The 23368-nt window shown below is 45.2% G+C and overlaps 1 protein-coding gene across 1 annotated transcript in view; it reads right to left on the bottom strand.

Annotated features, from left to right (window-relative positions):
* The window catches only part of BRINP2 (BMP/retinoic acid inducible neural specific 2), a 482664-nt gene that overhangs the window by 388938 nt on the left and 70358 nt on the right, over positions 1–23368 (bottom strand). The window contains exon 3 of the mRNA XM_075320160.1: positions 14101–14285. Coding sequence (XP_075176275.1) covers positions 14101–14285 — 185 coding nt within the window. The remainder of the gene's footprint in view (positions 1–14100; positions 14286–23368) is intronic.

The raw sequence follows: 23368 nt of genomic DNA, 5'->3' as shown, positions 1-23368 counted from the left end.
TGCTTTGGCCAGTGTCACGTTGGGTGTGGGGAGAGACACCCAGCAAGTGGACTCCAGGGAATAAGGAAGGCTGTAACACAAAGATGGGGGGTGAACCAAGGGCTCCTGCGCTGACCCAGACACTGGGGGGCCCTGCGCTTACCCTCAAACCACTGGAATCTTTAATGGTTAGGAGGTGTGGCCCACCAACGTGCCCCTGTCTCCTAGCCAGACCCTAGGACTAAATCCCCCCACCCACCAATCCACAGGGGAAAACAAAAACAGAAAAGTAACCAGCAAAAGGGGAAAAAGGAAAAACAACAACTTATCTTTAAGAGGGAATCTTCAGAAAACATAGCTACAGAAGTGTGAAGTAACGAGCACACCAGGGCAAGCAACTTCAAGAGTATAACTGTCATGTCCCCACCGGAGTCCGCTCCTGCGACTTCTGCTCCGATCACCAGGTGACGCCGTGTTCCCAGTGTGGATAGTGCTGGTGATGGGAGAGGAGTCGGTGCCCGTGGCTCTGGTGAGCGCAGGCTCCGCTCATCCACTAGGCTGGGTTTCCCTAGAACCTGCAGTACCACTGGCTGACTGGCGGTGGCATGTATCTTCCAGCTGAAATTGCCATCATTCACCTGCAGCCAATGGGAAGGCACCACACCCTTCTTATTCCCCCTCCTGTCTGCTGACCACTGCCAGAGATAGTTCTATTCCTGGTTCCTGTGTTATTTGTATAGTGATTCCTGTGTGCTGATCTCTGCTTGTTTCCTGACTACCCTTCTGCCTGCTGTTTTTGTATCTCGCTGCCCGATCTGGATTTGACCTCTGCTTGTGTACCGCCGCGCTCGGCTGTAGCCGAGCCACTCGGATCCGGGCTCGTTGGTGAGTGGCTCGAGCGCCTCCGGACCCGGGGTCACTTCGCTCTGAAAGGGTGCTGGCGCTACTTAGGGGGGGTGGTAGGTAGGTGTACGGCCGGAGCTGTGTTTGAGTTTGTGACGACACCCACGGGATGTGGTGAAGGTGTAGACACCACCGCTGCGGTTTCTAGGCACCCGGGGGAGATGGTGATGCAGCAAGATGTTAACCCCTCCATGGGTAGGGATGATGGCCCCGGGACCCGTTGGGGAGAAGTAGCTGGGCGGTACGCGGCCAGACAGGACTGTTGTACTCACTGTTATTGACACACACAAGTCTCTGGTAAACAAAGTTGATGGTGGTCGGTGCCCGCAGCCGGCTGCGTCTGGTTCCCCACCCGCTTTGGTGGTCTTTGCCTTTCTCCTGCACCGTGTAGTGTATGTGTAGACAGCCTGTGCTTTAGTGACAGGAGTCCGCTCTCCGGCTGTGTATATGTCGAAGGAGCCCGTTTGCAAGCAGACGCTCACCCGTGGGATCTCTCTGCCTGTGCGGTGGCTTTCTATCCCCCTCGGTGGGCTGTTGTCTTCAGTCGGGACTTGGGTGGGAAAGGACCTATATTCCAGACCGCAATCAGTGAATTAACTCAGTCCAGTGAATTCTGGACCTCGTTTCAGGGTCTGAGTACCCCCTGTGTGCTCCGGTTTTCAGTCGGTTCCCCGGGTCGGTACCGGCGGGCCACTACCCTGTCCCGGTCCACCACGGTTCCACTGAGCCGTCTTCCCGGCTCCTGCAGGCTAAGGCCACCGTATGCCTCCTAGCCAAGGTGTGCGGGCTACGACCCTCACACCTGTCAGTCTGTCACAGGCCTGTACCACAGGCCTGTCCTCCTCCACTGCTCAACACTCAAACTCAACTCAACTCAACTGACTGTTTCCTGCCTCAGGCCCTCTGATTTCCTCGGTGGGCATGGCCAACCACCTAGCTCCACCCCCCTGGTGTGTCCATTAAGCTCTGAGGGAGGTGACTAGAGTTTATGGTTTGGCTGGTGTTACCTTGTGTGAGACTGGTGTTGTGCGGGACGCTATCTGTGACTACCTGGCTAGTCCAGGGCGTCACACTTGTTTTCTGATTATGTCCTTGCCTGCTGATTCTGTCCCTGTTCTGCAATTTCTGGTTTGACCCTGCCTGATGACTACTCTCTCGGACTGCAGCCTTCCACAGTTAGTGATCACCGGGGCCCTGTGTAATTCCAAATCCCTGTATAGGGGTTAAAAGGTTTCAGGGTACTAGGGGTCCTGCTTGGTGAGTGGCTCCCGTTTTGCTTTTCCATTACAGCCCGTCTGAGTCTGTGGATCCAGACAGGCATTACAATAACCCGCACTGGAGAATTGAGAGACCTAACCTTAAAAAGGCCCTTAATTACCAGCTGGAGGAAAGGCTCCTCCAACCTAGCAAGGAACATAAAAAAAAACCTAAATTCAGCTCTTAAAGGGATAGCGTCCATTAATATCTGGACGATTGCCGGGCCGTTATTCACCTGGTCCCAGTAACAGTACCTGAAGGTCCAGACACATCCGTGACAGCCAGTGGTTTAGCCGATAGCAATCTCAGCCAATACTCCCATAAACAGGAGCAATTGCTCGGTTCAGCACTCCTGTGTTATCTATTAGGCTCCCTTCCCATGTCAGTGATTCCGGTACGTATGACACCATTTTCATACGTAACACGAACATATGCAGACACATTAAAATCAATGGGTCTGCGCACACATCGATGTTTTCACAAGGACCGTGTGTCCGTGTGTTCCACATGGAGACAAGTCCGTTTTTTTCCAGCAGCACTGATGTCACATCGACCACACAATGGTGTGATCCGTGTGACACATTCCGGAGAAAACACGTGTCTTTGAAATAACATGAATTTCTATACTCACCTGTCTTCAGCGCTACTGTCCCTTGCTTCCAGGCCATATCATTATGCTCATTGCATATTCACTACACCGTGGACCCGGAAGCAAGTGGGACCGCAGCACCGGAGAAATCAGCATCACGGACAGCAGCCCCGGGGACAGGTGAGTGAAAGGTTCCTGATCTCCGTGTGCTATCCGTGATAGCACACGGAGAACACACGTGTGCCAAAATCACGGCACACAAAAGGCCATACGCACGTTTAACAAGTGTTTTCCACGGACGTGTGAAAGAGGCCTTAGAAAGCCGCCAACTAATGCGTCGGATGGCAGCTTATATCATTGAGAGCAATACGATCAACAGGCCAAAGGTACACAAAAATGATCGACATCTCTCCCGAGGATCAGTCGGACGGTGCCCTTAAACACATTAGACCATTGGCCAAACTCATCAAGAACCGCGGGTTCAGCTTACTTTATTCTAATGTGTATAGGAGCCTATAGATGTTGTTCCTGATCACATTTGAACCTAGGAGCTCAGCGCTGTAAGAAAACCATTGAGCTAGATCGATAAACAATAAATAATCAATATGTATGATCCACTGATTTTTCTATGCTGTAAATAAGGGATCTATATGGCAAATTCCCCAGAAAATGCACAGACAATATCACAGAAGCATTGGATAATAAATTTGGTGGATCTTTATTCCACCTCTCAGTTGACTTACTGTTAGAGCACTTTTATGCTTATAATTTGGGAACACATTGGTACATCCTAAGCTATCTAACATTCCCATGTCAAAGCCATACACCTTTTTTTAGGTGAGGCACAAGCAAAGCCATACACCTTTTTTTAGGTGAGGCACAATGAAAGCCTTAGGCTATGTGCGCACGTTGCGTACAGTTCACTGCAGAACTTTCTGCAGCGATCTGAAGAGCACATGTGCGCTTTAAATCGCTGCAGAAATGTCCGTAGTGAAGCCGATTCCATGCGCTCTGCCTGCAGCTCCTCCCATAGACAGAGCAGGAGCTGCCGGCAAAGCGCACGGAAGAAGTGACATGCCACTTCTTTTTACGCAGCGCTTCGGCAGTAGCTGAAGCGCTGCGCTCTAAAACGCCACGTGCGCACGGCCCCTGCACAATCTCCATAGACTGTGCAGGGGACGCAGGACGCATGCAGTTACGCTGCGCTACAAAGCGCAGCGTAACTGCATGTATTTACGCAACGTGTGCACATAGCCATACTCTTTTTTTTAGGTGAGGCACAAGCAAAGCCATACACCTTTTTTAGGTGACGCACAAGCAAAGCCATACTCCTTTTTTAGGTGAGGCAAAGGAAAGCCATACTCCTTTTTTAGGTGAGGCACAAGCAAAGCTATACACCTTTTTTTTAGGTGAGGCACAAGGAAAGCCATACACCTTTTTAGGTAAGGCAGAAACAAAGCCATACACCTTTTTTAGGTGAGGCACAAGGAAAGCCATTCACCTTTTTTTAGGTGAGGCACAAGCAAAGCCATACACTTTTTTTAGGTGAGGCACAAGCAAAGCCATGCACCTTTTTTTAGGTGAGGCACAAGCAAAGCCATACACTTTTTTTAGGTGAGGCACAAGCAAAGCCATGCACCTTTTTTTACGTGAGGCACAAGAAAAGCCATACACCTTTTTTTAGGTGAGGCAAAAGCAAAGCCATACACCTTTTTTAGGTGAGGCACAAGGAAAGCCATACACCTTTTTTAGGTGAGGCACAAGGAAAGCCATACACCTTTTTTTAGATGAGGCACAAGCAAAGCCATACACCTTTTTTTACGTGAGGCACAAGCAAAGCCATACACCTTTTTTTTAGGAGAGGCACAAGCAAAGCCATACACCTTTTTTAGGTGAGGCACAAGCAAAGCCATACACCTTTTTTAGGTGAGGCACAAGCAAAGCCATACACCTTTTTTTAGGTGAGGCAAAATCAAAGCCATACACCTTTTTTAGGTGAGGCAAAAGCAAAGCCATACACCTTTTTTTTAGGAGAGGCACAAGCAAAGCCATACACCTTTTTTATGTGAGGCACAAGGAGTCATTTAGACAAACAATAAAAAGGTCTAAAAGGAAATATTGAAAATTGTACTAAAATGAGCCAAACGTTGGTGCCCTTTCTGTCAAGGTTAAGTCACAATTACAACCTCTCCCACTTTCAACCTTATATAATATATATATATATATGCGTATATAATCTGTAATTTACAAAGTAAGTTCGCTGCTATGATGGCTTGTAGCAGATTGTCAGCACCTCATGATAAACACATATGCCATGTACAGTATATCTGGCTAAATTGTATTGTTAGCAGCAGAGCTTCAATTTAAAGGGGTGTATGTCATGGGTGGGCTGGATTGCAGGGGGGACCTGAACTGGCTCTCAGATTGGGATCCCTGCATTGACCCTTATCCCAGAGGTACACTTTGAGGTGGTGAGGTTTGGGCCCCCAGCGTGTCCCTGTCTCCTCACCATACCTTGGCCTAACTCCCCCACAGCCCTCACCCCAAAATAACCCCCCTATCTGAAAAGACATGAACAGAGACTTGCTCACTCAGCTGACAACCACAAAGGGAAGACAGTAAAGGCACAGGAGGAAATAAAATATAAGTGAAGAAGTAAGGCATACCAACTGACACTTCCACACCACACAAACAGCAGATCACAGGTCACTAAAAGAGGATCGCAAGGACACCAGCGTTTCACAAGAACATAAGCAGATGCTGTCTTTGGCTATCTCCTGACAAACCCCCCAGCCTTATACATCAGAAGAGTTACACACTGCTCCATATAGGATTAACTCCTGCACGGCTGGGAGCAGAGAAAACAACTCAGCCGACGCCCGGCAGAGCTGAGCAATTTAAGAGAAACCAGGTTGCCTATTGGATTCTGTAATGTGAACAGGGTCCGATGCAGTTGCTGTAATCCGCATGTGCGGATTCAGACAGTGTATCATGATGACCTATTAAATGGGAGCTAAAGTGCAGTACTCGAAGTGTCCACTATGCGATGTAAATGTCCAATGTGATTCTTTCCATTCGTTCCTTAGTTTTGGCCATTGCAGAATCATCTCTCAAGTGATTGGTGAGGGGACTGGGTACCAAACGCCAAGTGATTTATGTCAAATGAATGACCTTTCTTTATGGATAGGTCATGAATGATAAATATTTTGGTTCTGGACAATCCCTATAACTGTAGTTTCTTCTCCTTTGGGACTATCCAAGTTAAAGAAAAAATAGATTTAATTTCTAATCTACAATTGGATTGCTAAAATATATTATCTTACCTTTCTGTCCTGTCCTACATAATAAAATACAAATTCTTACCTCCGTCTCACTATTTGTACAGAGGTAGATTGGTGAAGTGGAAATCTTCCATAACTGCAAACCCGTCCCACCCCCAACAATTCTTACTAAAAAATGGAGAATATCTAAACGATCGGGACTGCTGTATCCGATTCACATTTCTGAAAGTCCAATCACGTTGGGACAACCAGTTAGCATTCTTTTTTTATTTTAGGTGGAATGCCCCTTTAAGCCTAATAAGTAAAATCTATGTACTGATACCTGATCTTCATACATTATGTATATGATAACATTTAATCTTTTCTTACACACCACATTACCATCTGATTGAATGTGTGAGTTTACGGGGTGTATACAAGCTTCACACCTGCGGCTGGTAAGTGTGAAGCTATATACACAAGTGATGATGATGTCACGGCCAGCTGTTCTGTATATAGGCTACACAACACTGATCATAATCCGAGCTAAAAATATTCATATACCTATAACTTGTGCAATAATGCGCTGTAAACTGCATCTGTCATGGTGGAGAACCTTCCAAGGGAAGAACGTCTTTAATTTTGTACCCATGCTATATGCCAATGACCACTAATATGTCAGATCTTTGGTATCTATTCGTGGCACGGGTAAGATTAAGGTCCAGGAATCCACGTTTCCGCACAACTTGCCAAATTTTCACAAGGAATATGTACCGCCCCAGCGTCAGCAGCCGGGCTGCTCGGATCCGGATCGAGGGGTCTCTGGACCCTGGGGGGGATCGTGCGGCTCCTCGAACAAAGGGGGTTATTTACAGGGGATGTGTTAGAGTTCGTGACGCCACCTGTGGTTTGTGGTAATTTTGGGACTAGCACCGCTGCAGTTGGGAGTACCCGGAGATGATGGAGTGGGGCAGCCAGGTGTTTGGACCCTCCACGGATAGGGGGGATGCCCCGAGACTTGGTGATGGCATTGGGGAGGTGCCGTGGGAGGCGCAGGGGCCAACTCTGTACTCACTCAGTCCATACAGCTGACACCGACAACTGGGTAAACCAAAGTTCTGGACACCGCTGCCACTGAGGGGAGCTAGTTCGTGTCCTGTCCCCGATGGTGTTGCCTGGTGATCAGTGACCTGCCTCCTGGCACTAAGTTACGTCTTTGTCGGTCCCGGTAGTACGGCACTAGTCGGGTCCCGCTCCCCAGTATGGCTAACTGTGGGAGCTTGCTCTCAGGGTTCACGCTTGGGATTTTCTGGACCGTATTTGTGGAAAAGTCCTATCCCCCTCGTTGCGCTAGTATCCCGATTTTGGAGCGGGTGGAGAGCGGATCTTGAAGGCTCCATCCTCGTCGGGTAAATTGTCAGGTTGCCTGACGCTACTCCCTGACCTAGGGTCCACGTACCCCGTCGTGCCCTGGTCCCAGTCCGGTGATGGTGCAAGGCCGCCGGCTGTCCTCCTCGACAGTTCTGTGCCCCTTGCCACGATCCCCTGCGACCGGGGGTCCAGCTCCTACTAGGTCCAGACCACCATCTGTCACCTAGTTTCCTCCAAGGAGCCCGGATTCTGACTTCAACCTCCCACTTCAACTCCCTAACTCCAAATGAACTGCTCCGGACACTCCTGACCTCCCCTTACCAACCCCCCAAGTGGGCGACCCTATTCCACTCAGGCCGTCCACTGGCATGTCTGGTGGGTGTGGTGCAGAGTGTACCTAGGACTTTAACTGACTGCTGTTGGCAACACCGTTAGTTGGGGACCCGTAACCAATGAGGATGTGGATACTGTGCAGAAGGGCAGATTGTGCAATACCCTGTGATGACCTGTTAGGCCCGGGCGTCACAAATATTCCATCACTCTACATACTCCATGTTCCATATCGTTTAGCATCATCACAGTTTCAGAAGTCGGTCTTTTTATGCGTACAGTCCAATTTTCATCAATATTCAGTCATTTTTTTTTAGATTTGACGATCAAAGTTACAGCGTTGAAAAAAAAATTAAAAGCTAATTGCAATGTTAAAAATGGCCGGCACAAAGATGGCGTCCATGTTCTGGCTGTAATCCTCTTGCACCTATAGACTTGCATGAGTAATTTTGGTCCTTAAAAGGAATCTGAGTTTTTGGTATGTAATCTGAGAACAGCATGATGTAGGGGCAGAGACCCTGATTCTTGCGATGTGTAGTCAAGAACTGTTACGACTGTTACGTCTCCATCTGCCAGAGGAAATGCTCAATGTACAGGACAGTTCAATAGAATCTGTCAGCAGGTTTTTGCTATGTAATCTGAGTGCAGCATGATGTAGGGGCAAAGACTCTGATTCCAGCAGTGTGTCACTTACTGACTGAGTAGTCGAGAACTGCTACGACTCTACGGGGGAAAGCAAATGCTCATTGCACAGGACAGTTTAAGTAAATTTATCAGCATGTTTTGCTATGTAATCTGAGAGCAGCTTGATGTAGGGGCAGAGACCCTGATTCTTGCAATGTGTCACTTGCTGGCTGTGTAGTCGAGAACTGGTACGACTTCACTTGGCACAGGAAATATTCAATGCACAGGACAGTTCAAGGAAATCTATCAGCAGGTTCTTGTTATGTAATCTGAAACCAGCATGATGTAGGGGCAGAGATCCTGATTCCAGCAGTGTATCACTTGCTGACTGTGTAGTTGAAAACTGTTACAACTCCACGGGGTAAAAGAAATGCTCATTGCACAGGACAGTTCAAGGAAATCTATCAGCAGTTTTTGCTATGTAATCTAAGAGCAGTATGATGTAGGGGCAAAGTACCTGATTCCAGCAGTGTGTAACTTGCTGTGTGTGTAGTCAAAAACTGTTACGACTCCATGTGCCACAGAAAATGCTCAATGTGCAGGACAATTCAAGTGAATATGTCAGCAGGTTTTTGCTATGTAATCTGAGAACAGCATGATGTAGGGGCAGAGATCCTGATTCTAACAATGTGTCACTTGCTGGCTGTGCAGTCGAGAACTGTTGAGAATCCACTTGGCACAGAAAAATGCTCTATGCACAGGACCGTTCAAGGAAATCTGTCAGCATGTTTTTGCTATGTAATCTGAGAGCAGTATGATGTAAGGGCAGAGATACTGATTCTAGCAGTTTGTCATTTGCTGGCTGTGTATTCGAGAACTATTACAACTCCATCTGCCACAGGAAATGCTCAATGCACAGGACAGTTCAAGGAAATCTATCAGCAGCTTTTTGCCATGTAATCAGAGAGGAGCATGTTTCCCGCATTGTGTCACTAACTGGTTTACATGCTGTCATTTTGCTACAATCATTGCTTTCTTTGCTGCAGATCGAGCATAGATCACAGAGTTAAGCCCAATATAACGCGCCCACACCACTGATTAGCAGCATTCTGTCAATGTACATCAGTGTTCCCCAACTCCAATCCCCAAGAGCCACCAACACTGCAATTTTTCAGGATCTCCTTAGTATTACACAGGGAATAATTTAATTATCTGCACAGAGGATGAATCCAAAACCTGTGCAATGCTAACAAATCTGGAAAACCTGCACTGTTGGTGGCTCTTGAGGACTGGAGTTGGATAATTGCTGCTAATCAGTGGTGGGGGTGTGGTTACACATATTAGCCTGACTGGTCTGCGCGTGAGACCTAGTCCTCTAGTGATAATCACCTGCTGATAAAATACAGATTTTTTTGAAACAGTAACTATCTGTCATGTTGCAGGAATCAGGGTCTCAGCCCCTACATCATTTGTTCTAGCAAAAATCTGCTGCCAGATACTTTTTTACTCGGGTCAAAATTGGACATGTATTGATGATTTTCGCGGTGAAAAATGATGTACACGTCAGCCACTCCTATAATGGGTACATGTTGTATCTGTGAACATGGATAGGACACGTACGTGAAAAACAGAAGTCTGAATGAGGCTTAATCGTCAATTTACTTCTTCTCAATTGATCTCTTTAATGTTGACCAAAAAGCCGTAAAAGCTGGTAAAGAATGTAGTCTTTTATGTTAAAGAAAAAAAAAAAGTAGCTCATGGCGGAGAAAGGAGAAGGGACAAAAGAGAGAAAACATATTGTTACACATCTGTCATAACTGGATGTTGTTACCTGTGTGATTTGTTACCATAGCAACAAAGTAATGTGCTTTTAATCTGATATAAGCGTCTATACACACTCGTCTTTAAGGGATTTATTCACCTTTGTATAACTTTTTGCATTTACGTCGGGAAAGTTTCGCAGTGGAGGGGGCGGCCATGACACTTTTATTCCCATACAACATCACTAGAGTAAAGCCAAGCAAGCCACATACAGGGGTTTATCATTAAAAAGAAACTCATTTTGCAATTTAAGCTTGTCTCCACCAACAATCAAAAATTTAGAATTTTGGAAATACCTCTGAAAATTCCCTTCAAATGTGTTATGTGTTAGGCCTCCTTCACATGTCCATGCAAAATGCTAATGTTTTCCATGGTTCGTGATGAAGGTGGGTATGTGTGTGTCCGTGTGTGTGTCTTTGTGTGTGTTTGTGTGTGTCCGTGTGTGTGTCTGTGTGTGTGTGTCTTTGTGTGTGTTTGTGTGTGTCTTTTTGTGTGTTTGTGTGTGTCTGTGTGTGTGTCCATGTGTGTGTCCGTGTGTATGTGTGTGTGTCCGTATGTGTGTGTGTCCGTGTGTGTGTGTGTGTGTCCGTGTGTGTGTGTATCTGTGTGTGTGTCCGTGTGTGTGTCCGTGTGTGTCCGTATGTGTGTGTGTCCGTATGTGTGTGTGTCCATGTGTGTGTCTGTGTGTCCGTGTGTGTCCGTGTGTGTGTGTCCATGTATGGGTGTCCGTGTGTGTGTGTGTGTGTCCGTGTGTGTCAGTGTGTATGTGTGTGTGTGTGTGTGTCCGTATGTATGTGTATGTGTGTCCATGTGTGCAGCGTCAGACTTGCTACTGGAGAAACCATCAGTAATACCAGGCCTGGCTGCGGTTACCTGCATTGAACTCTGGAGCTCTCACCAGGTAAGTATACCAGCTTATGCTGTCCGTGTGATATCCGAATATCTTACGGATAGCACAGGGACAGCGCACACAACACACACACGCAGTGTCGGACTGGCTACCAGTCTGGACTAAACTCGGGGTTTTCAGGACTGAACCGTGAGCGCCGACTGATTCCACAGCGATGGCGGTTCAGTTCATGACAGCTGCGGACAGGCCGGGTTGAACTCCGAAGCTTAGGTGAGGGTGAGAGCTTAGGTGAGAGCTTCAGAGTTCACCCCGGCCTGTCCGCAGTTGCCATGAACTGAACCGCAATCGCTGTGGAATCAGTCGGCGCTCACGGTTCAGTCCTGCAAACCCCGAGTTCAGTCCAGGCTGCACTCCGGAGCTCAGGTGAGAGCTGCGGAGTTCAGTGCAGGTAACCGCAGCCAGGACTGGTATTACTTGAGGTTTCTCCGGTAGCCAGTCCGACTCTACGTGTGTGTGTTGTGTGCGCTGTCCCTGTGCTATCCGTAAGACATTCGGATAGCACACGGACAGCATGAGCTGGTATACTTAACTGGCTCCAGTGCTGCTGCCTCCTGCGCTGTTGTTACTTCCTGGTAAAGTGAATATGCATGAGGTATAATGAGCTGCCTGGAAGTAAGAGCAGAGACAGCAGCTCCGGAGGCAGGTAAGGATAAGAATTGTTTACTTTTATGTCAATTGTGTTTTCTCTGGTACATGTCACATGGATCACATCAGTGTGCGGTCCGTTTGACACCTATGCTGCCGGCAGAAAACGGACATGTTGCCATGTGAAGCACACGGACACGCGTGTGCAAGATCGTATGCGCAGACCCATTGATTTGAATGGGTCTTCGTGTGTCCGTGTGTCCAGTACATGTGATAACGGACGTCATACGTACCGGAGACACAGATGTAATCCACCCCCAAGGTGAATATTATAAAAGGGTTTCTTTATGTTAAAAAGTGCGGCCTGGGTTCTTGTATACAGCATTTTAAAATGGTGCATATAAGAGCCCGGTGGTGGTGACCGCAGCTTATAGTCGCCAAATCTGGTGATAGGTTCCCTTTAAATGGAACCTGTCAGATCATTTATGAGTTCTAATCTACAAGCAGGGGGATGTGTGGCCTAGTAACCCCTTCCTACCCATCCCTGTGTTGTAATGTGTAATGTGAATGTATAAAATGTGTTTTATTACTTATGTGTACCCTATGTAAATGAGCAGGGGCTCTAGCCCCATGGGCGTCGCATCACATTTGCATGTTTTCCATGGTATCAAGCCCCTGTGGGCATGATACCATGGATTTACATCAGCGACATAACCGCCGCTACTTGAGTCCCGCGCATGCGCACTTACCATTCCCACAGCCTTGTTATCTGGGTGCTTGCTTCTCGTCTTCAGAGCGCTCTATGCATGACCGGAACCGCAGGAGTATTCTGAGCATGCGCAGAGCACGTCTGAAGACGAGAAGCAAGCAAGGCTGCGGAAATGATAAGTGCGCATGCACGTGATCTGAAGTAGTGATGGTCATGTCGCTGATGTAAATCCATGGTATCATGCCCACAGGGGCGTGATACCACAGAAAACATGCAAACACCCACAGGGCGATGCGACACTCATGGAGCTAGATTCCCTGCTCATTTACATAGGGTACACATAAGTAATAAAACTCATATTTATACATGCACATTACACATTATTACAATACAGGGATGGGTAGGAAGGGGTTACTAGGCCACACATCACCCTGCCACTAGGTTAGAACACGTAAATGACCTGACAGGTTCCCTTTAACTCCATCTAATATCTCTTCCTTGGCTTTCATTGACTCTATTTACATTTACTCTACCAATCTAACAATCACTGCATTCTTGTGCATGAGCCGTGTGTATAGGGGCCAAATCTGGTGACGGAATCATGTGCTCTGGAACACTTTCCACATCTACTGCATAATCAATCAATAATCAAAGATAATGTTCTCTTCAAACTTATCTTCAGTCACACTGATATATTTGAACTAGGGATGATCGAATACTTCGATTATTCGGCTTCGCGAATATTTTCCGAATACCTCGCCGCTATTCGACTATTCGCGAATATTCGATGCGCAATGTAAGTCTATGGGAAACCCGAATAACAACTATTCGGAACTATTCAGGCTTCCCATAGACTTAAGCGGGCTTTACACGCTGCGACATCGCTCAAGTGATCTCGTTGGGGTCACGGAATTTGTGACGCACATCCGGTTGCTTTAGCGATGCCGTTGCGTGTGACACCTATGAGCGATTTTGCATCATCGCAAAAACGTGCAAAATCGCTCATCGGTGACATAGGGGTCCATTCTCAAATATCGTTACTGCAGCAGTAACGAGGTTGTTCCTCGTTCCTGCGGCAGCACACATCGCTCCGTGTGACACAGGAGGAACCTTTCCTTACCTGCCTCCCGGCCGCTATGCGGAAGGAAGGAGGTGGGCGGGATGTTACGTCCCATTCATCTCCACAACTCCGCTTCTACTGGGCGGGGGTCCAGTGACGTCGCTGTGACGCTGAATGAACTGCCCCCTTAGAAAGGAGGTGGTTCGCAGGTCACAGCAACGTCGCAGGGAAGGTAAGTCCGTGTGACGGGTCCGGGCGATGTTGTGCGACACGGGCAGCGATTTGCCCATGTCGCACAACAGATGGGGGCGGGTACGTACGCTGGCGATATCGGTACCGATATCGCAGTGTGTAAAGTGGCCTTTACACTGCGCATCGAATAGTCGAATAGCGGTGAGGTATTCGGAAAATATTCGCGAAGCCGAATAATTGAACTATTCGATCATCCCTAATTTGAACATGTCCCTACCTGGTGACGTAGATGGTTAAGTAAACTACTTAGTATAAAAACTGAATGTCTAAATCACTAAATATTAAGAAATCTATGATTAGAACATGATCAACTGGTCAGAAACTAAGGACATTGGCACGTGAGTGGCAAGGTCCATGTAGATAACATTGCTTAGCCCAACGAGCTTGTCTTATCACTGCTTTCTACGCATCAGAGACATTAGGTTTAGGTTATAATTTTCTTAAACTCACCTCCCAGCACAGCAGACAGTAGAATATGAGTGCCATACTTCTTTATCAAGTTCTCTGTGATTTGCGCTGAGGATGGTCTTCTCCCCAACTGACGGATGTTCCGGACAAATTCTGGAGCGAGGGTTAGGTTAGGAAATTCCTTACTTTCCAGTGCCATATTCTTCACTTTCCAGCGACCAAACTCCCTGGGAAGAATATTCAAGAGTAAATGCATCTAATAAAAAGAAATTACATTTCATTCACTCTACATAAAGCTGATTGTTCTTCCTATTTGCATTATCTAACAGATGGAAGAGCCATACCATTTCCCAGCAGTAGACGCTGATGGAGCGGTGCCTCTAATGGACCATTATTACGGAGGACTTTAATGTGTTTTTAAACCAATTTTCCAACTAATATGCATTTTCTTATTAACCTAAAATGTAGCTACAATTTCATGCCCTCATATCATAAAGCAGCATAGACTTTACATACAAGCACTCACCTGCAATTAGACACAGCAGGAAAATTCACGGTGAAGTGCCAAGATGGCCACCGGAAAATCAAAGTGTGCAGTATCGAAAAGTACATCGTGTTTCATAAGTATTGGTTCATTAAATATGATCAAATTATAATGCCTGAGAAAATGACCACGAGGTGATGCCAAAGATTTGCCTTTCTTGGCCTTCAACATTTTAATGACTGTTCGTACAATGGTCAAACTAATTTAAGGGAACCTGTCACCAGATTTGTCCCTTATAAGTTGCGGCCACCACCAGTAGGACCTTATATACAGTATTCTAGAAAGCTGTACCAGGTACTTATGGGCACTTATATTTTATTATACTCACCTGCCGGGTGGTCGGGTCTGTTGGGCATCGCTGGCCTAGGTCCGGCACCTCCTGTCTTCCTTTCATTGCCGTCCTCCTTCCCAGCTCTGTGTGGATGATGCATCCTACATCATCCACACAGAGGTCTCCACTGCGCGCCTGTGCGTATGCAATTCTCTCTGCCCTGCTGAGGGCAGATCAAAGTATTGTAGTGCGCATGCGCAGGCGGTCTTTGACCTTCCCCCACACCTGCACATTACAATACTTTGCTCTGCCCACAGCAGTGCAGAGAAAAGTGTGTGTGTGCAGGAGCGCAATGGAGACCTATGTGTGGATGATGTAGCATATGTCATTGTTACGGCTGTCTGCATTATGAGACTAGTCTTTTAGCAGTTGTAGGGTTACTGTCAGCATTCCTTGTCAGCAAGCAAGCTAATTACCAGCTCTGGTGTTTCTGGTTTGGGACCACTCACAGTCCCTTGATATACCCTCTCTTCCAGCAGAGAGGGACAGTTATTCTCTTTGCCATTTGGATGCTTGGTCAGGAGGTGTAAGGCGCTGCTGATAATCATTTGTTAAAGTTGCTGTAGTGGCTGAAGTCTTGGTGCTAACTGCAGCAGTCTATTGTTATGTTCCCCCCTGTGTGTCTTCCTTTCCTGGTGTGTTGTTTCAGTACAGTCGTAGGACTAGTGATCCTTACCTACCCGCACTCTAGCCAGTGACCATGGTAGGGAATTTTCAGGGCTTCATATTTCTGCTCGGCAACAGGTGAGGAACCTGTATAGCAGGGGTCAGGAACCTATCGCTCATGAGCCAGATGTGGTTGTTTGATGGCTGCATCTGGCTCGCAAACAAAATCTTACGGTTTGTAAAATGCACTTTTTTCCCCCAAAACTGGGGGGAAATGGGGGTGCATCTTACAAACCGCATATGGCTTACCAGGGCGGCAGTAGTGACGCAGGGTCCGTGATACTGGGGGCTCGTGGGGTGTTGCGGTGGGCACCATTGATCTATGGGCTGCAATGAATCTCCCACTGTTGACAAGATCGACTTCAAGAAAATAGCTGTGGAGGAGGTGCATGCACAGAAGGGACTCCGCGGCCATTTTCTTGAAGTCCATCGCATCGATCTGCACATGCGCCCGCCATTTTCTTGAAGACGATCTGGTCAACTTGCAGGAGATTGAAAGCAACACGCTGACAGATCAATGGCACCCACCGCCGTGACACTTCACGAGCCCGTTGCAGTATCGCCGACATTCCACACACTGACCCTCCTGAGTCCCGACACACCCTGTTCCGTGCCCGCAGCATTGCTCACCCTGTCTCTTGTAACCTTCTGAGCTGCTCCACCACCTCCGCTCCCCCCCTGGTGAGTATGGCTCTCACGGAATTGTATTTTAAAATATGTAGCGTTCATGGCTCTCTCAGCCAAAAAAGTTCCCAGAATGGCCTGGGCTCTTATATACAGTGTTCTGGAATGCTGTATATAAGGGTTCACTGGTGGTGGCCGCAGCTTTTAAGGGTCACATCTAGTGACAGGATCCCTTTAAGAGGGATCTGAAGTGTCATCAAACTTTCCTTAGAAATCTTCTATGACCTTTTATAAAGTAAAAATAAAAATGATGCTACTTTCTGTCTCCTTCCAGTTGTTGATGTGACTAAAGAAAAAGTGCAAAGTTTAGGTCAGGAGAGACGGATGGTTTCCCACTGTGCTTACTAAAGTATTTTTTTGCCACCTACTGTAAAAAAATGCAGCCGCTATGGGAATAATTGATCTCTATGACAACCTTTACTTTCTGCCCACACAGCGCTGTACTAGAAAGTACAAACATCTTTTGACATGTTTATTTTCTGGCCCAAAAAAAGTTATTGCCATGACATGTCACAAGTAACCCCATATATTGGGATCGACTTGAAAAAAACATTACTGGTTCCAGTAATTTATGGAGTGATGAGTTCATGTGGCACCAAGTTAGACCCTTGACCCCAAAAGTGGAATGTCATACTGCTCATGATCAGACACCCCATACTTTGCACTGACGAGGGGCAAGCACCCCGAAACACCTTGTCTGCAAATTGGGATTCTGATCTGGCATATATATCCTAAGTTATATGTAAAGGATTGTTAAAAATCCACATTTAACTTTTAGGATCGCTACTTCCAATAGGTGGCGCTGCGCTAGAGTTTGTCTCCTGTCCAGGAGAGACAATTTGAATACTGCTCATGAGTGTTGGAATGCATCGCCTATCCAAAATGCCATCAATCTCCTCTTACTCCTCAACATATTAGCGCAAGGAAACTTGAAAGCCATGCTACTTGCATTTTTTAAATTTCCAGAGAAGCATTGCATGGCTTATAAGTCTCCTTACGCCAATATGACAGTCCCAACAAGAACAAATGGTACCCAATAATCACTCTGGAAGAGGACTTTTACCTTTTTGTCTGATTTGGCAGGGTGAAAGTCCTCTTACAGGGTTATTAATGGGTACCATTTTTACTTGTGGGGACTGTCATATAGTCATGAAGAGACTTATAAGCCATGCAATGCTCCTCTGAGAATTTCAAGTTTCCTTGAGCCAATAAGTTAAGGATTAAGAGGAGATTGATGTTTTCTGGTTGACCGCGCTGTTGTTCCACACTATGGTAGTATGTAATAGTAGCTTTATTATTACACTAGACTACATACAATTTTTTTTAAAAGGAGTTTGGTACTTGAAGCACATAATAAAGTTATTATTAACTCCTTCACCCCAAGACGATTTTCCGTTTTTCATTTTCATTTTTTCCTCCCCTTCTTTCGAGAGCCATAACTTTTTTATTTTTTTCCATCAACATAGCCATATGAGGGCTTATTCTTTTGCGGAACGAGTTGTACTTTTGAATGACACCATTCATGTTACCATATAGTGTAGTGGAAAATGGGAAGAGCCAGGGTAAAGTGCCAAAATTGGTGCATCTAACGTGATGCGCTATTTTGGTGTGGCTGCTGACTGATATTTGTAGGCTGGGGAGGGCCAAATAACCATGCACCTTCCAAGCCTGACAATACCAGCCCCCAGCTGTCTGCTTTATCTTGGTGATTATGAAACATAAGGGGGACCTTACGCCATTTTTTTTAAATGATTTATTTTTTATGTTGAACAAGGCAAAAAACACCCTTTAGTTCCACATGAAAGGCACTATAGCATGTAAGTGTAAAAACCCTACTCTAATATAAGCTGTCACCCCCATCAGCTCTTCCTGAACTGAATCTAGAGGACAGTGGGCCGAGTATCACGTTACCGGGTCGTATATATGACCCCATGATGTGATGCGGCCGGCCAACAAAAGTAATGCAATTTCAAACATGGCTATGGCATTAGTGTGTATGGCAGGCAAATCGCCACATGCTTATTGGCTAACAGCCGCAAAATATGCGGGGCAGGGACTCGAGCATCCCACTTGAGCACTTACAATATTCAATCAAATATCAATCATCTCGAGCACCCCACTGCTCAATCGAGTAATGAGCAGTGGCAAGCACGCTCGCTCATCACTAACAGAAAACCTGATACAGCGATGTGTCACTTACTGGGCTGTTTGTTGCAGTTTTGATAAAACGATAGTTTTATCACCAAGAGATTATCACTGTAGGACTAGTAAACCTGCTGCAATGTAGTCCTCCATGTTCATGAGCTCTGTATAACCCTGCCCCACCACATTTCTGACTATGCACAGCGTATGCAAAAAACTGTCAGTGTGTCATGATGGGAGAGTTCAGCGTGAGCCAAAACACTCAAGAGGGGTAGCACCATGACAAACAAGGAGTACACCGGGGACACTTTAATGCTAGTGAGAGGGAAGATGGATACCTCCTCAACTTACCTGCTGCTGTACCCTACACTACTAGCCAGTCCATATACAGGTTCCTCACATGTCACATACCGAGCAGAAACCTGAAGCTCTGAGATGACCCTACAATAGTACCTGGCTAGAGAGTAGACAGATGAAGGACGCTAGTCCCACTGCTGCACTGAAATAACAAACCATGGAAGGAAGACAGACGGGGGGAACACAACAACAGACTGCTGCAGTCAGCACCAAGACTGAAGCCACCACAGCAACTACAACAGACTGTTATCAGCAGCTCCTTCCACCTCCAAGACCAGCATCCAAATGGCAAAGAGAATATCCGGCACCCTCTGGTGGTAGCAGAGGGTATATAAAGGGACTGGGAGTGGTCCCAAACTGGAAACACCAGAACAGGTAAATAGCCTGCTTGCTGGCAAGGAATATTAACCTTAACCCCACAACTGCCAAAAGAAAGGAACACATGTTTAATATTGAGAGTCAAGAATGGAAAATGACTCTCATGTCCTGAATATCTCACTAGTCTCATAATGCAGAGAGACAACCGTGACACATCGTGGGGATGGGGCTGCACAGAGCTCAGCATTCATAGAACTAGCAGAAGTGCAGCAAAGGAAAGTATTTAGTCAAAACTTTAGCAACCTTTAAAGTAAGTGATACAACCCTGCAATCAGGGTCTCTGCCTCTACATCATGCTGCTGTGAAATGAAGTAGTAAAAACCTTGTGACAGATTCCATTTACAAGTGTTGCCCTGCCATGTGCTGATCTTTGTATTCAATCATTTAATTCACATTGGCTATGAAGGTAACATTTATTATATCTTCAAGGACCTTTGGAAACTGGAATTTGTACAAATAAATGTTTTCTCAGTATGTATTATGTAGATATGTGTCTTTATTTACATAGTCTAGACTAAGGCGGAGAGCAAAACATGGCAAGAAAGAGAAGAGGCACTCAAGATGAGACCTCGAGTGACTACTCACAAAGACAATGCCTGCTGAAAATAAAATCACACCGAGGGTTCGCACACATCTGCGTGGAAAAAACACATTGCACTCACATCAATGTTAATCAATGAGTCAGATAGATATAGATAGATAGATGGATGGATGGATGGATGGATGGATGGATGGATGGATGGATGGATGGATGGATGGATGGATGGATGGATGGATGGATGGATGGATGGATGGATAGATGGATGGATAGATAGATAGATAGATAGATAGAGGGATAGATAGATAGATAGATAGATAGATAGATAGAGGGATAGATAGATAGATAGATAGATAGATAGATAGATAGATAGATAATAGATAGATAGATAGATAGATAGATAGATAGAGGGATAGATAGATAGATAGATAGATAGATAGAGGGATAGATAGATAGATAGATAGATAGATAGATAGATAGATAGATAGATAGATAGAGGGATAGATAGATAGATAGATAGATAGATAGATAGATAGATAGATAGATAGATAGATAGATAGATAGAGGGATAGATAGATAGATAGATAGATAGATAATAGATAGATAGATAGATAGATAGAGGGATAGATAGATAGAGGGATATATAGATAGATAGATAGATAGATAGATAGATAATAGATATAGATAGATAGATAGATAGATAGATAGATAGATAATAGATAGATAGATAGATAGATAGATAGATAGAGGGATAGATAGATAGATAGATAGATAGAGGGATATATAGATAGATAGATAGATAGATAGATAGATAGATAGATAGATAGATGGATGGATGGATGAATGGATGGATGGATAGATAGTTAGATAGATAATATAGATAGATAGCTAGATAGGTATAGAGGGATAGATAGACAGACAGATATAGATAGATAGATAGATAGATAGATAGATAGATAGATAGATAGATAGATACATAGATAGATAGAGGGATATATAGATAGATAGATAGATAGATAGATAATATAGATAGATAGATAGATAGATAGATAGATAGATAGATAGATAGATAGATGGATAGATAGAGGGATAGATAGATAGATAGATAGACAGATATAGATGGATAGATAGATAGATAGATAGATAGATAGGTAGATAGATAGATAGATAGATAGATAGGTAGATAGATAGATAATAGATAGATAGATAGAGGGATAGATAGGTGGATAGATAGATAAATAGATAGATAGATAATAGATAGATAGATAGATACATGGATAGATAGATAGATAGAGATAGATAGATAGATAGATAGATAGATAGATAGATAATAGATAGATAGATAGATAAATAATAGATAGATAGATAGATAATAGATAGATAGATAGATAGATACAAACAGTTGAAACCAGGTTTTTCCCTCCGCTCTCTATAAAGTCACATCTGCAGGTTTTTCTCACTATGACATGAAATCAGAATAAACCTTTCCCGTTTTCGGTCAATTAGGAACCAAAATTATTTATATTTACCAAATGTCAAAATGATGAGAGCGAGAGAATGTTTTAAGGCATTTTTATTTCTTTTTAACAGAAATCCCCAAAAAACTCTATTCTAATAGAAACCTTGTAAGAAGATGGACATACTCCTCCTTGAAGACATGAGTATTTTTGAAGTGTATAATGTACATTGTGACATGTGTTGTTACTGACAGATTGTATCCAGCTTTACAGTAGGGAGAGTTAGAGTTAATGTTTGGGATTAGCCCAGAGTGGGAGGGGCTATAGTGAAGGGACAGAGACAGTTTCCTGTTATCCTGTCAGGAGGTTAGAGAGGGCCTAGTGTGAAGTAAGAGCAGACCTGTGGTCTGACTAGTGAGCGGAGCCGCATGACGTGGGTGTCCCTAATGTGAGAGGAGACTTGGACAATAGATCCAAAGGGAAAGAGAGAGAATGGACTAAAAGGCAGAGTGATTTACTGGAGACGGGTCCTGGAATGAGACATCTAGCAGTATGGCCCCGAGTTTATAACTAAGGGAGGTAATGGGCCAGGGCGGAAGAGAAAACATCAGATGGAGAGAGTGTGCTGGGAGAGAGTTCCGTAAGCATGAGAAATACAGAACTTAAGTACCGGCCATATTGGCAAACCTGGTCCTTTTAGAAGGAAGATGAAGGGGAACCGCAAGTTGAGAATAGAACTCTCACTAACTGGATTGTATTATCTTGCTGGGGTGTGGTTGTAGGGGGGTGCAACCACTACTAAGGATGTTCCTTTACTGTGACTTTAAGACTTTGTTGTACTGCAGAGCACAATGGAATGGCCTGCATCTCCCCTGCTGTTGTGTGATTGTTTGGTCTGTCCCGAGAAAAATGCAGGGAGAAGGAGAAAGTGGCAGACAGTGTGAGAGAGTTCCAGGACGTGCAGAGGGATGCACACAGGAGAGTCAGTATCCGGCCTGCTAGAAGACCTCGCCTGATGAGCCCAGCTGCCCGGTGAATCCTCCAGTCCTGCGGACAGTGTTGTGAGTGTACGCCTGGTGGTAATGGTTAGGGAACCATAATAGGCCTCTGTAGTCATAGTGTGTTATGGCACGGTCCCTTTAGGGGAGGAGACCAGTTAGGATAAAGGACAGAGCAGGATTGTTTAATGTTGAATATATCATATCGCTGTACTGCTGTTAAAACTATATTGTATGTTGTACTAGCTGTGGCAACCTACGATAACACTTACCCAGCTATATGATTCTCCATGTTAATACGAGTGTGTAGATAACAAAGACGTATAGTTTTCTTCTTATTTAAGTGGCGGAAAAAAAAAATCGGTAATGTGTAAAAAAATGTAAATTTGTTTTTGCGAATCAACATCAAAGGCAGGAACACAACATAAGACGTAGCAGTACCCCATATGTCGTGCAGCGGTTAAATATACATTTCTAAGGGTGAAGTTTAAGCGATGAATGAATGATTGATCATACAACCAGTAATACATGATGTCGTCATCTGGGAGACGTCCGCCATGTTTTATACAATGATCTTTCTGTTAATGACCCTTCTCAAGACATTCCCAGAAAGATCCTTCATCTTCCTCCCAATTGTTATGACAATGTATAGGCAAGTTCAATGACTGTAAGGGCCAAACTGTGTATTGCAGCATCGGTAATATGAAGATTCAGTCTTTGGTTGCGCAAACAAAAATTTACAGGAGAAAACACCATGTCATGGGAATATTCTTCCCTCCAAGCATTCGGAAGGAAACATGGGTAATACAATTCCATACGGAGACACCATCTGGCAGCACATGGAGTGTCTACAGCTGTGCAGTTGAGAATTGTTGAGGCTCCATGTGACGCAGGACATGCTCAATGCATGGGAGAGTTCATGGCAATTTGTCACCAGGTTTTTTCTATGGAAACTAAGAACAGTATGGTGTAGAGGCTGAGACCTTTAATCTGGAGATGTGTCACTTTGTCATTTTGATACAAACACTGTTTTCTCTGCTCTGAATGCTGACCTCTGTATAACCCCACCCATACCACTGATTGGCAGCTTTATGTGTACACTGTGCCTAGGCAGAAAGCTGCCAATCAGTGGTGGAAATGGTGTTATACAGAATATGACTAGGACGCACGAGACTTCCAGTCCGGTAGCGATAATCTTCTGCTGATAAAAAACTG

The sequence above is a fragment of the Anomaloglossus baeobatrachus genome, chromosome 8 (assembly GCF_048569485.1).
Source record: "Anomaloglossus baeobatrachus isolate aAnoBae1 chromosome 8, aAnoBae1.hap1, whole genome shotgun sequence".
Lineage (NCBI taxonomy): Eukaryota > Metazoa > Chordata > Amphibia > Anura > Aromobatidae > Anomaloglossus > Anomaloglossus baeobatrachus.
Note: the sequence above shows the minus strand (reverse complement) of the source record. Positions and strands in the feature narration are given on the sequence as shown.